Genomic DNA, 15,106 nt, shown 5'->3' on the forward strand with positions numbered 1-15,106 from the left:
AATGGCAGAAAGACAGAGCAACTAATTATAGTACAAAATCATACACTCTTACACACACACAGAAAAGAAAATCACTAGACTGGAATAGTCACCAAAACTATTAGTCAGGGGAAATCAAGTTTACTACAACGAGCAGCTAGCAATTATTAGGCACAGTGGGACTGGGAGATGATTAAAGAAATGGCAATTCTGTGGAAATGTTACAGCTTGATCATATTTAAATGCAATTAAAAAATAAATATATACATATAAAACCGGGCAAAATAATGGGGAGCACTACTTCATAGAAGAATGACAAAAGGTACAGAAATACAGACAAAATGAAACTGACAGAATACAGACCTACATGTGATATCACTTTATAAAAAGGAACACATTATTTTTTAATTAAGCTCAAATTAGACAGGTTTGTTCACTATGATGATGTTGTCCTTTGGATGCTCCCTGCTCAGGGTCGCCACAGCGGATCATCAGGTCCGAATATTATTATACGGCACTTTTTTTTTTTTTTAAATGTTGGATACCCTTCCTGATATAATTCTCCCACTTTATCCAGGCTTGGGACTGGCACTAAGAGTTAGACACTAAGAGTTAGTGGCTGGGTCAGCTCCCTGCCTGGGAATCGAACCTAGGCCACGGAGGTGAGAGCACAGACCACCAGGGACGACCACAGGATTATTTATTACATTTACATTTCTGGCATTTGGCAAACGCTCTTATGCAGAGTGACTTACATTTTTATTTCATTTCATACAACTGAGCAATTAAGGGTTAAGGGCCTTCCTTAGGGGGCAGCAGTGGCACAACCACATCCCCTATTATTATACCACATTATTCATTATGTATTAGTCTTTATTAAGTACTCTTTGCTACATAAGTAGAGACTTTCTATTAAAACGTGACTAACAATTATATTATTACTTGTGCTGATGCACAAAAGACACTTTATTAAACCTATATAATCTACTGAGCATGAGATAATCAATTTTTTCCCTAATTCCATTTTAGCCTGCTAGATTGTGACTTCACTAATCTCACTAATGATCATTATTGTAATAGTCAAAAATGAAAATCTACTTGAGTATATGGAGCACATAGTAAAGTATTTTATTAGAGAATATTATAGTGTTTATCAGTTCAATCTTGAACCTTAAGGTCTAACAGGAAAGAATAATACCTAATAACCTTTGCATCTGTTATTAATTCATGCTTAGTAGTTTGTATAACACATTTTTAAAGTGTTACTGCAATTTATCACAAAGAACAATATAATTATCAGTCATTTTCACATATATATTATATAGTATTTATTTATACGTAGTGAATAAGTATGTTACAAAAGTCTAATTTGAGTTTAATTAAATCCTTATGTGTTCTTTAACATAAAGTGGTACCTGAAATCTAGCTGCAGCTTATACACATGTGAATGAAAGGCACAGCCATGTGTTCTGAACACATCATTAACATTCTTTACAAGGCATCATTTAACTCTGTCATGGACATATGATTTTACTGCAAAAAAAGGCATTGATTGCAACAAAGGGCATTCACAAGAAGCGATGGAAATCCAAAATACAGTACATTCTTTTTTATACATATATTAGGCAAGATTCTTTGAATTACATGATGTTACCTTTCCAGCTGAGCAGCATTTACTATTTCAAATGCAACTGTAAAGCTTTAATTTACGGATAAAGCTTTGATTCTGGTAAACAGTATGGAAATATAAAAGCCTGGAAAATGTGTAAGGCAAGAAGAAAGAATGCTACAAAGTCTTTAGCCAATGCTATGGGTGATGCCTTTTTCATGTATATTACAGGCCAAAAACTCTGGAAGTAAGTAGTAAATTTTTGAAGTTATCCACATATGTAGTAAAAAATATACTGACTTTTTTACCAGCCAAAAATTTAAGGTATTGGCATGTAGTCAAAGACTGTCTTTCTCACTAATTAGGCTCCTTTGGGAAGTCCTGCCTGTCAAAAGTATAAAGTGACTTTCTGTATAAAGGGTTTTAATCTTGAATTGGAAAATCTTGAAAGTAAGTAAGCTTATTTATTTATTTATTTATTTTTTTTTTTTACCAAACCCACATTAAAAATCAGTTAGTCAAAACAACTGCAGCCATTTAGTCACATTTTTCCAGCATTATAAAATTATGCTAATAAAATTTAATTTTTATTCGAATGTTTCATTTTTTCCTCATTTTGGCCTGTAGTACAGTTTTGCAAAGCTGATGCAAAGTCTTGTAAGACTTGTAGTTGACTTGCAACTGATTTAAATACTGTACCATAATGTTGTTCAGATGCACATGCAATTAGTTTCTTCAGAAAGTTTTTTACTTTTACAAGGTTCCTCAGAACTTACTGCCAACCCAATGGAACTGCCTTCAGCAGCAAATGATTAATTGGAAAGGAAAATGCCAAAATGCCAAGAAGATTTCCAGTTCCAGTAATGCACATTATTACAGGTAAAAAGAAAGAAAGAAAGAAAGAAAGAAAGAAAGAAAGAAAGAAAGAAAGAAAGAAAGAAAGAAAGAAAGAAAGAAAGAAAGAAAGAAAGAAAGAAAGAAAGAATCAAGTGCTGCCACAAGCTGCCATAAGAAAAATTGGTGTATTGACTAAAATGTGAGATGGCTTTTCTCCTGCTAAATTTAATGTAGATTCAGAATCTTTATTTGGAAAAAGTCTATGGGAGTAATGCAGAAATAGATGGTGTCCCATCCATTTTATGAAAAGTAGGACAATAACTGCTGACGAATAAACAAACAAATCTGGAAAGCCCTCTTATGTCATAATTGTACTGAATACTGCTGTTCTTGTGAAAAAAAAAACTTCACACCATATTATGAGAATGCTTATGTTTAAAAATAAAGCTGCTCCTTATTTCGCATTCATTAGTTCTTAGCTGGGGTAGTAATGCATGCTTATAGTGTAGGAATAGAGCAGCATAAGTCACTAAATGCTTCATAGTCTTATGTCTGGTCAACTTGTAAAAATCTGCTCCTTTATAAATACTGAAAAAAGACTGAAAAGAAAGTTGGAAAAAAGTAAGATCATCATTTTAACACTGATAGAAAACTTGGGAATGCCAGCTGTAAACTAGAACAAAATCTTGTTACTTATTATTACACTCACATATATACAAATTCAAATATATAACAGTTTAATCAGAAAATGGTATTAATTAATGCCATTTTCTAGTCCAAAAAACACAAATATCAGTACAAAAATATATCATACAAAAAAAGTCTTACTTTTAAAAACATTAACATCAAACTTAGCTCCCGTGTAAAATGTGCAAATGCAGGAGATAGCACATGTCCGTTGCTATCTAGTTATGTTTCCTGGAGAGAGCATTTCCATAAGCCACTGTCTGTGTCCATCATGGTAATTAAACACTGCACCCTCAACTCTCTGGCCAGCCAGTGAGGCAACATGACATTTCACATGACATTATCACCATGTTGGACAACCGTCATGTACAGGGTCCTGAGTCAAGTAGGATGCTGTATGAACAGTAGAAAACTTGAAAAGATTAAATCCTAAGCTCAGTCTCCTCGCTGTGCTCTACAGAGTGTTCATTTGTATTAATAATGGAGGCAGATGGGCCGTGGGAAACGCCAAATGGTGAGATGGCCGGAGAACGGGCTGCAAGTGGGGATAGGGAGGGTGAAAAACTGGGTGACATGGCTACTGAAGAGACTGAGCCATCATGGCTGATCGGTGATCGTTTTAAAGTGGACACGTGGGGAAGAGTTCGTCCAACAGCAGGTTTTGGAAGGACAGTTTTAGCCCCAGGATGAGCTACTGATGTGATAAGAGGAGGGGGGTCAATTCGAGGCTTGGGGTCTGCTTTTGCTTTGGGCTGAAAGGGTCGGCGCGGGTTAACCGGGGCGTTCTCATCTTTTAACCGAGCAATTTCTGTAAATACATTAGCCAGTGGCTGGAACTGAGGGCACCAGTTAAGGAGGTAGTCCCAGTTGTAGCTGCCTCTCAGTTCCTCATCACTAGCCACTATTGCTGTGAGAGAACCATCCACGATAGGTTTCCCATCCTCAGGGAATGTGTAGTCTTTAGTCTGAGAGATGCTAAGCCCTCTTCCTACCCCAAGATATCCCCCACCATCATCACGATACACTGCAGTCTGGCCTGACAAGAGACTTCCACTCAAGCTTCCCATCTTTTTCCCTTTAAGCCACTGGTTAATGTCCATTCCAGGCTCACCAGAGATGTCCGAGAGCTGATCAGCATCTTGCTGGATCCCAGAATCAGGTCCACGAGCAGCTATATGCTCCTGCATAGATGATGAAATACTAGAAACTCGTGGATACTCGTTGATCATGCGGATCTCATCATCCTCTGCTGCTTCTGCCTCAGCTGAACCTCTTCCACTAGAGTGAGAAGGATCCAGAGACCCTCCTCGAGTGTACGGGCCTCCACCGGCAGTCTGGTCTTCTGCATATCCAGGTAGAGCTTGATGATAAAGCTTTTCACTTCCATGGACTTTGGGTTCATCAAGAGTATCTAGTACTGTACCAGGGGTCAACATTCTATCTTGATTCTCTTGGTACTTCTTTCTTCGATATCGCAGGAGGTAGAGCATCACAGCAATTATTATTAAGACCACTATAGCTGCCAAGGATGTAGCAATGACACTAGCTAATATAATGTTCATGCCTGTAGTTAAACCAAAGGAAGTATGAGTGACATCGATGACAACCTGTGCAGTGGCTACACGGGAACTCTCCAATGGGCTATGTGCTATCACATCCAGTGTCACTTGCCGGGTCTCCCTTTTAGATCGGCCAACATGGTGGCCATAAGCATCCATCTTGAGGGAAATCACGCCTGTAGAAATATTGACCTCAAAGTAGGGAGAAGTCTCAGCTAGACTGTATAGGACAATGCCATCTACACCCCCATCCTCATCTTTGGCAACCACTTGGCCGATGCTCTGTCCCTTCTTTGCTCCCTCAGGGACATGGAAGGCAACGTGTGAACTGGTAAAAACAGGGTCATACTCATCTTCTCCAGTCACATACACCTGAACTGTAGCAGTTGCAGAGTAGTTTCCTGCATCCATTGCTACAGCAACAAAGTGAAAGGTGTTCATCTTCTCAAAATCAAAACTGAAACGGGTTCGAATCTCACCAGAGCTCTGGTTAACCATAAACGACTCTCTTCCATTTCCTGATTTATCCATTATGTAATATTTCAGCTGTCCAAATGCCCCTGCATCATGATCAATAGCGTGCAGGATTGTGACGAGGGTGTTCTGAGGCTGATTCTCTCGAATACTGGCTGTCACTGTTTTAAGAGGAAAGAAAGGTCGATTGTCATTGATGTCCTTGATCTCAATAGTAACAGGAGCAAGAGCAAAGTGACCCTGTCTATCTGAGGCTTGCACAATAAGTATGTGAGATGACTCTTGCTCGTTGTCTAAAGACCTCCTCAAACGGAGAGCACCAGTCCACTGGTCTAATGAGAAGAGCTCACTTTCATCTCCAGAGATGATCGAGTAGTGCACGTCTCCATTAGGTGTGGAGTCTGGGTCTAAAGCAGATACTTGAAGTATATCTTTTCCAGTCTCAGCACCTTCACTTAGAACAACATTGTACTCTGCCCTGCTGAAGGCTGGTGGGTTGTCATTAGTATCCATTACTGTGATTACAACAGGGACACTTGAGCTTCGTTGGGGAATGCCACGGTCTGAAGCAACAATAGTGAGATTATATGTGCTCACGTCCTCAAAATCAAGCCTGTCAGCTAAGACTAGGGTTCCAACTATCTGAAATCCACGGCCCTCTAGGAACCGTATGCTACTTTCAACTTGAAAGGCATTGCCAGTGTTTCCACTGGCGATAGCAAAGTCAAATCCAGAGTTGTCCCTTGACAAGTCTCCATCCACAGCCTCCAGCATGAGGATGGTGGATCCAGGGGGCTCGTCCTCTGAAACAGCTGCTCTGTACTCAGTTTGCTGGAACACTGGGGCATTATCATTGACATCTGACATATGGACTTGCACAGTGGTAAGACCAGTCAGTGATGGATTACCACCATCAGAAGCTTCAATTACCACCAGAAAGGATGGACGCTCAGAATCAAACTCAGTGCTCTGCTTTATGAAGAGCGTGCCTGTATGAAAACAAAATGTATGTATTGAACTTACACCTGAATCAAATAAATATCAAGCTCACAAAAACAGACACAATTTTGGAGTTTATGATGAAAAAGAAGCACATACCATTACTTGGGTCAATGTAGAATAGGTCTTTTGTTGACACAACTCTATATGTGACCTTGCCATTCTCTCCTGAATCTTGGTCAGTAGCAGTCACAGTAATAACCGAACTTCCAGCTGGAGAATGCTCAGCAAGTGTCACCTACGAAAAAAAAACAATTTATTGTTGGCTTTTAAAAACTACATAGGGAAATCAAATACACACATCGCAGGGCAACCATCAGTAAGCTTGATTGGGGTTCCCTTAGGCAACATAATGATTTAACATGATGAGAAATTAACTGTATTTTGAAAACAGAACTACTGTATAGTATGTGTGATGGCATAATATTTGGTACATAAACAAATGTGCCTTTTCTGACTGATTCTGATTTATGTTTACAAAAAGGAAGACTGCACCTGGTAAAGGTCCTGTGTGAAGACTGGAGCATTATCATTCACATCCTCCACAAGTACTGTCAAGTTGGCCTCACTCTGGTGCAAAGAGTCAGATGTTCGGACAGTCACAGTGTACCACGTCCTCTCTTCATAGTCCAGCTGGCCAGTTAGGGAGACCCCTCCTCCATATCGATGTATTCCAAACTTCCCCTGGGAATTCACATCCAGGTGCAGTGTATAAGACAGGGCGGGACCAGTGTCCACATCATTCCCCGTCACTTGGGTGATCACTGTCCCAATCAGTGTGTCTGGAAGGAGCAAAATAAAGTTTAGATCCTGAAACTGATTTATAATGAGGTCACTTACAATAATACTGTGTGTACATGAGTAGGCTATTACAGCTTTTCTGCCTTAGGCTGTCATGTCCATGTATTTGCTTTTAATTTTCACAATCCCAGGAAAACATGATACTACATCCTTCTGACAGGATATGATCACCAAGATCTTTGGGGGAGAGGCGGTAATTGTAATTGAGTTGACCTTTCAGCTCTGTTAGTCTGGCTGTTTGCCCAATGCAGACCAGAGTGGCTAGATTTCACTGATAACATCAATGATACTGAGTTCACCCAACAGTCAACTCACTCTCAGGAACTCGCACTTCGCGAGGAACTGGGATAGTGGGCCGGTTGTCGTTCTGATCCACTATGATAACAGTGAGAGTGGCAGAGCCTGCTAATCGAGGGCTGCCCCTGTCAGTGGCTGTGATTACTAGCCTGAGAACACACACAAAAAAATAAATAAATTTATATTATTTGTTTAAAAGAAGAACATACTTTGCTACAATCAAACACAAGTGAGTGCCAAAGGAGTTAATACTTAGTCTGTGTCCAAATTTCTCTGTCCATGATGGCAGCTGTTGAGATGCTTCCTGTGAGAGGGTCGATCTTGAACAGTCCGCTCATGGACGATGACCTGATGGAGTAGGTCACCTGTCCATTCTGACCTTGGTCAAGGTCGTCTGCCAGAACCTGAGGAAATTACAAATTTGGAATGAAAATACACGAGGATTTACAACAGCTGCTCCAATGTAATGTGAGACTGGAAGCAATATTGAGTTTGGAACATTCTTTTTTGTTGGAAAAAAAAGAGGGAAACAACTGAGGCTGTTAAGAACAGCTGAGATGATATTTTAATCACTGGTAGTGAAAACACTGAAATAAAACCAATGGAAACTTTATAACAAATCTCTTCCATTAAAAGGCATAGGGATTGCTTCACAATTACACACTTTCACCACTATGAAAACACTGGAGGAAAGCGACTGTACCTGAATGATGGGGTAATCATAACCCTGGGCTTCCCTAACATAAGCAATGTAATTGTGGAGCTGAAAGCGTGGCAGGTTGTCATTGACATCCTGCAGGATGAGGTTAACTGCCATGAAGGAGCTGGAGGATGCAGTTTCAGCTTTGATCACTAAGCGAAGTCGAGGGGTCTCCTCAAAATCCAGCCCTCTGGAGCTCTCCACCCAGATCTCACCTAAATATACAGATGATGTATATCAGTGCTGTGTGTTGCTTGTGTTCCAAATGTTTGAACTGGCCAAGGTCTCCAGATTTTAATTCAGAATTCTCATTGCAAAAGTACCTGTTGTGGAGCTGATGCTGAAAGACTGTAACTTGTTGCCACTGAAAATGCTATAAGTAATGCCACTTCGGGAGCCATCAGGATAATGGGCTTGAATCTGTACCACAGCAGTACCTTAAGAAAGCCACAAGGCAGATATAATTACACCACTAGTACATTTTTAAATAAACACTGTCAGTATGTAACATATGGCATTTAAAACACAGAGTGCAAATTCAGTAAAGTCTCTTACATTAGGTGCAGAAACAGAGACCCATTAAATACCATACACTATATGGCCAGAAGTTTATGGACGCCTGACCAGCATACCCAAATGTGAACAGTCCACACCACATTTAGCTCCCCTTTGCTTATAATAATCTCCACTAGATTTTGGCTATAGGAGTTTGCCAATGTAGCCACAACTGCATTAGTGAAGTCAGGTACTGATCTCAGGTGAGAAAGCTTGGCATGCAGTCAGGATTCATCCCAGTGGTGTTGAGGTCCACTCCATTTTTTTTTTCATAGAGCTCACTTGATGGAACAGGATTGGTCCATTTAGGTTGAATGAAGGAAAGTTGTAAGGCTATAAACACTGCCCCATTTACATTAATGTATGATTGCACTTACTAGTCTAAAAAGAGACGGCAACAAGTGCTAATAGAGGCCCACTGGAGCAGGATTTACACCAAGAGTGAATTGGCGTGGACAGTGTTGCCACGTTTGATCTTTTTTATTCCGAACTGAGCTAGTTTAAAATCTAATCCACATTCACCAAGATCCTGCTCAATGGCAAGTATTTAGAATTAATTCTATTAAATGATAACAAAACAAAAGGCAAAGTGTAAGTGCAGACAATGTACAGAACCATTTCTATTGTAACACATACTGCAAAGATTGTGAGAGGGGAATGGGATCACATGGATAATGCTGATATGTCAGAAATGCATATGCATTAAGGTGACCTTGTTACCCAGACAAAGGCTGAGAAAAAGAAGAAAAATGTATCAGGCTAAAACATGGCAACCCTGGATAAGAATATAAGCTCTTCCCTGTGTGCCTCACACTCTGTGACACTGGCGATAAGAAATGCTGACACACCCGCTGTAGTGAACACATTTAAACCACTCGAGTCAAGCTGCATTAACATTTTAAGCTACGATAATATATGTATAAAGACAGTAACTGTATATTCTGATTCCTCATGTTGAAGAAAACACATTGCTCTGCAGCTACAAGCTGCTCAAGTGCACCACTGTTGAAGATTATAGTTTTAAATGAAGTTGCCAGCCTGAATGGATTTCTATTAAATTCATGCTTTACTAAGCCTGTAAGTAAACAAACAGTGCATAAGAAAGCACTAGAGGATGGACATAACTGTGTATTTAGATGCAAGTCATGTATCTCACAGAGCTTTTGATTAAAGTCAAAGTGTAAATTTTCAATGAGCTGTGTACCTACTGGGAAGCTGTTTAAGGGTAGTTTGGGACCCTGATATTTTGCATTAGATGATTAAATTGATTTTCTGTAGAATGTATTTAAACTTAATTAGAATTCTATCAAATTATAATACTTAAGTTCATACCTGCTAGGTGCCAAAACTCCACTCTCACAAGCTCTTGCCAATTTACACCATAATTGCAAATGGTATATCAATGTGAGGATATAACTAACTATATTGTACATATTCACTGCTGAGTAAAGAAACCTGACATTTTTTTTTTTTTTTTACCTTACGCACATTCTGCATGTATGACATCTGCATTCCTAAGTCCATGACAACGGATCCAAATAGATGCTAAGTACTGACTAAAATCTGGCACAATCATACAACTTACATCACACCATAGTGGGCAAAGTATACTCTAGACATTATCATACCTTTGGCTGCATTTTCTTGTAGGCTGACATCCCTGGAATTGCGGCTGAAGCGAATTCCATTGTAACTCTGTTCACGGATGTAGACCACGACCACTCCCAGTGAAGACTGTGGAGGGCTGCCTTGGTCCATGGCCTGGACTATAAGTGTCCTTTGGCTTTGAGTGAGGCCATGAAGTCTTTCAGTGGGCTGAATGTCCCCTGTCAGTGAGTTTATGGTGAAGCCTTTTACAGGGTTGGCAAAACGATAGAAGACAGAACCATTAGCCCCAAAATCCTTGTCCTCAGCTCTCATAGTTGCCAGAACGCGATGACTGCCGAAGCTGTTGCTGGACACATTAATGATGAGGGGATCTGTGATGAAGAAGGGTGCATTGTCGTTCACGTCGAGGATGTGAATAGTCACGTGAGCTGAGGAATTGCGAGGATTGCCAGCAGAGGAATCCACAGCAAACACCTGAAAGCTGTAGGAGGCAACCTTCTCCCTGTCGAGTGCTGCAGCTGTGACAATACGACCGTTGTGCTGGTCCACGATAAACATACCCCTGGACTCTTGACTCAGGAAGTAGACCACTTGGCCATTGGAGCCTTCATCCTTGTCGATGGCAGTCACCTCAAGAACGAACGTGCCTTCTTGGGCATCTTCATCAATATCCACCATGTAGCTGCTACTGGCGAAAACAGGACTGTTGTCATTGAGGTCCAGGATGCTGATGTCCAGAGTGGCAGTGCTGCTCAGGGAAGGAGTGCCTAGATCTCGAGCTTCCACAGTAAGGGTGTAACGGGTTTTCTTCTCTCTGTCCAAAGCTCTGGAGGTGGACAGTGTACCAGACTTCTTGTCCAAGTGAAAGTCACCTGAAGGGTCCCCATCTTAAGAAATAAATAAAAAGACAATTTGAAATCATAAGACTAATCTGAATTGGTTTAGATTAAATTAGATTAGATTAGATTTAACTTTACTGTCCTTGTGCAAATGACAAAAAAAATGTGTGTCATTATACAATCAATGTATAGTAATGAAGTACAGTGGTAAATGTTCACAAGAATCTGGGAGCAGAGGTGGACCTTTATCATTTCAGCTAAGACTGTGAGCCTTTTCTTTAAGATCAGAACACAAGAAAACTATTTGAGGGGAAAAAACTACTGCTTCTATTACTACTAATAATATAATAATTACTTGTTTAAAATGCGTGGGATTATTATTATTATTATTATTATTATTATTATTATTATTATTACAACAGCAACATTATTTATTTATATATATTTATTTATTTATTCACTTATTTATTGATGACCACCTGTTAATTAAATACAAGAAAAAAGTTCCATCTGATCAAAATATCTTTGTATTTAAAGACTATCAATGTATCTATCTATCTGCGAAAATCATCTACCTACCTACAAAATAATAAAATACTATACAGCAAAACATTTATGATGTTGATGACATCGGCTGCTTGACAGCGATTATTACAGCCAACTACACAAAAATGTTTATGACACAACATGTCTATGAATCTCATGATGCAGTCTCAAGGTAAACCTTTACCCCCGGTGTTCTTGGTATAGGATAACTTGAGCTAGATTTTAGAATAAGATACAATGTAAGTACAATAAAATTTACAGTATTCAACAAATTAAGATCATAAAGGCATTGTGTGTGAGATTGTTAGGAATATTGCTGTTAATAATTCACTAAAAGTGGATTACTGAAAACCTTCCTAGACCATTTGACAAAATTAGTGACAACCGCTGTCAACTCTGAGTTTATGATTCCACATACCACATAATCACTTTTATGATCCCACAGTGGAAGACGCATAAAACATCATAAACAAGAACAGCTTGTAAACATCACAACACAGAGTGCATGGCTCCAGCAGCTCTTACCTGTGATTTTATATTGTATGAGCCCACTGTCCCCTGAGTCCAGGTCAGTTGCTCTCAGAGTGAACAAAGTCACCGGCTCCTGGTTTTCTGGCACTTCGAGACTGTAATACACTCTGCCAAAAGCGGGCCTGTTGTCATTCTCATCCAGCACTGTGATACGCACTGTGGCCTTGGCAAAGTTCGACGGAAAACCGCCGTCTTTGGCATAAACTGTTTAAAACAAAGATTAACATGAAGAGGGTTTTTTTTTTGCTTCATCATTTGAAAGAATTTCCTGCTCGTTTCCTGCAGCAGCTGTGTTATGACATTAAATTGGCATAAGTGAACACATTTTCAGTCATGAATTAAGCAATTACATGGCCGCTTGGCAACTGGTGAAAGAAGAGCCAGATTTTCTGCTCAGTGTAATACCGTAAACAAGCAATTTTCTCTCAGTACCTGTCACAGTGTAGTCCTCTTTGGTTTCTCTGTCTAGGGATCTGGTGGTTGAGATAACACCTGTCACTGGATGGATGGTGAAAACATCATCTCTCAGCCCTCCGTATGTCACTATGCCATTGCTCCCTATAAAAATAATAATAACAATAATAATATAACAATAATAATAATAATATATGCGATAATTATTATTATGATAATTATTAATATAATGATAATAATAATATTTATATGTATAATTTTTTTTATTATGTTATGTTGATATATATATAAAAATATATCAAAGAATTTTTAAATAAAATACATTTTCAAAATAATGCTGCTATAAATACCAGAACAGAGGAAGTACTTTTAATTAAAATGGCAAATGTTAGGAAAAAAACATGTTTATGTAATCTATAAAATCTATGTTACAAACAGACTGATTCTTTTAGACTTTATCCATCATTGCTCTCAGGGCACACGCCACAATTGCCGTTCGTCACGCAACGAGTAAATGCGAGCACTGTGCTGGATCATTTTTTATTTGTTTTTTATTTGTTGTTTATATTGCTGTATTAGCAGTTGGCTTTACTGGCCTTCCCCTTGGTTTTTTAGATGCCAGGTTGCGTGCTAAAGGCAAACAATCTGGCAGAGCATCACCTGTTTTCTGCTCTAATCGCTCCTGGGGAGTGAGTTTATAATCCTTCTGTTTTATTCGCTCCTGAGTAAGGCCTGGAGAATGCAGCCCAAACTCAGCCAAATCCATTACCACCAATTAAAACCAGCCTCTGGTATTCACATATGTAGCTCATGCAAGCATGACAAAGATGTGAGAGGAAAATGACTCTAATAAACAAAAATGCTTGCCCCATGCTTGACAGGAACATAACGAACCTCCAACGCACAGAGAAAGTTAAATTGACAGCAGCTGAGCAGATAGTGTGGATTAAATCAAGTTTATTATAAATCTGTATGAAACAACTACACTGGACAGCAATACTTAGTGTAGTATATAGGTGTCACAGCTACATGACCTGGTATGTGTAGCTAGAATTTCTTTATTTGTTTAATTTAATATTTCTTTAAATATTTCAGATTAGTCATTAATATGATTTATAATAAAAAAAGTAATTTAGAAATAATAAATGATTTAAGCAATATATGTAATAAAACAATTAAAAATAAAATTATTTCGAAATAAAATAAAATTAAATTAAAGGGTTACACTTTTTTCAGTGAGCTACAGGGTTACATCTTACCTTGGTCCAAATCTGAAGCTGAGACAACCAACACAGTGGCTCCTGCTGGCTGGTTTTCTGTGATGAAGGCCTCATATATGCTCTCTTCAAAAACAGGCATTTCGTCATTCACATCAATCACCTGCACCGTCAGCTGCTGAGTACTGGACAGCCGGGGGACACCATGATCCTCAGCCACTATGGTCAGATTAAACTGGGCCTGCTCCTCACGGTTAATGGGCTTCAGGATAGAGAGAGACCCTGCGGGAGAGCAGAAGCATGCTGAGAGTTTCTCAATGCTTATGTAACTACCCTAATAAGATTTCTTTTGCAATCATTATTTGATAACATTGTTTTCTCCTAGTTTAACACGCAGCTTAATGCTAATCCCTATTTCCATGTTCCCGCATGTAGTTAGCTGCTTGCATGCGATGCTCCCTGCCACATTCATAAAGTTAAGAGCACCCATGGTGAGCCAACGCCTCTCTGTGGTTCACAAATGAGATGAAAACTCAAGGATGGCTAGACAAGAAGGAGAAAAAAAAAACATCTCCCCACACTGAGCCGTCCCTACCCTACCTGAATGCAAATTATTTTGCCTCTGTAACAGGCCGCAGTTTATGAGTTTTTTCCACAGTCAACATTTCAGTCCTAGGAGGGAGAGCGCAAACACGAGCTCGAGACACGCAAGAGCTCTGCCTGCCGTGCCCTGCTGAAATTAGGGCTACCCTCGCCTGGGATGCCAGCATAGCACGAACAGCCATTGATCTGATCTCTATTTCACGCTTTTGCACAACCCACCACACCCGTTTATCCGAGCAGCGGCGATCAGCGTCACTGGAGGCTGTTTTGATTCTGGTTCTTATTTCTAGTGATTCTCTCGCTAACAGTCAGCTAAGATTCCCCTGAGCCATTAATCTGGTTAGAATTACCAGTTCAAAAAAGATACAGCTTCTTTGACTCAGTCGTGATCTGTCTCAGAGTAAAGAGTCTGCCTTCATGATCATGCTGGGGTTAATGCTGGGAAAGGTTGGCTTTTAGGGGGGAAAAAAAAAATTCCTAGCTTCAAATGAATCCAAACACATTACACTGAGGTACAGGGAATACAGTTCGTGAGAAGGGACAGTGAGGATGCTACAATTTGGAAAAAATGCTTGAAAAAGACGGGGATTGTGGTGCAAACAGGGTCTGATCCCACATGGCATACAGGCTCCTGCACATGTTTGAACTGTTTCCATATTTGTGCAGTCTTCAGACTTGTTAGTTCAATGCCTGGTGGAGCTCACAACAAAGCCTGCCGGAGGAGAGAAACACGCCGCTCTGTCTGTCGGTCGGCCGGGTTCGTCTGGAAATAAACACGCAGTAAATAGCTACCAGCAGTGTGAGGCATGATGTCTACTGCTCTCTGCTCTGCATCATAACATTGTACCAGT

General features: G+C 39.7%; 1 protein-coding gene across 1 annotated transcript in view; it reads right to left on the reverse strand.

The window, feature by feature from the left end:
* Nucleotides 1–1,041: 1,041 nt before the first annotated feature.
* The window catches only part of dchs1a (dachsous cadherin-related 1a), a 120,169-nt gene continuing 106,104 nt past the window's right edge, over nucleotides 1,042–15,106 (reverse strand). Inside the window, exons 11-21 of the mRNA XM_058413785.1 lie at nucleotides 13,695–13,934; nucleotides 12,454–12,579; nucleotides 12,016–12,225; nucleotides 10,126–10,992; nucleotides 8,266–8,379; nucleotides 7,946–8,157; nucleotides 7,495–7,646; nucleotides 7,261–7,391; nucleotides 6,640–6,926; nucleotides 6,244–6,382; nucleotides 1,042–6,134 (exon numbers count right to left, since the gene is read on the reverse strand). Of these exons, the coding sequence (XP_058269768.1) occupies nucleotides 3,535–6,134; nucleotides 6,244–6,382; nucleotides 6,640–6,926; nucleotides 7,261–7,391; nucleotides 7,495–7,646; nucleotides 7,946–8,157; nucleotides 8,266–8,379; nucleotides 10,126–10,992; nucleotides 12,016–12,225; nucleotides 12,454–12,579; nucleotides 13,695–13,934 (5,078 nt within the window). The 3' untranslated portion in view covers nucleotides 1,042–3,534. The remainder of the gene's footprint in view (nucleotides 6,135–6,243; nucleotides 6,383–6,639; nucleotides 6,927–7,260; nucleotides 7,392–7,494; nucleotides 7,647–7,945; nucleotides 8,158–8,265; nucleotides 8,380–10,125; nucleotides 10,993–12,015; nucleotides 12,226–12,453; nucleotides 12,580–13,694; nucleotides 13,935–15,106) is intronic.

The sequence above is a fragment of the Hemibagrus wyckioides genome, linkage group LG17 (genome assembly GCF_019097595.1).
Source record: "Hemibagrus wyckioides isolate EC202008001 linkage group LG17, SWU_Hwy_1.0, whole genome shotgun sequence".
Taxonomy (NCBI): Eukaryota; Metazoa; Chordata; class Actinopteri; order Siluriformes; family Bagridae; genus Hemibagrus; species Hemibagrus wyckioides.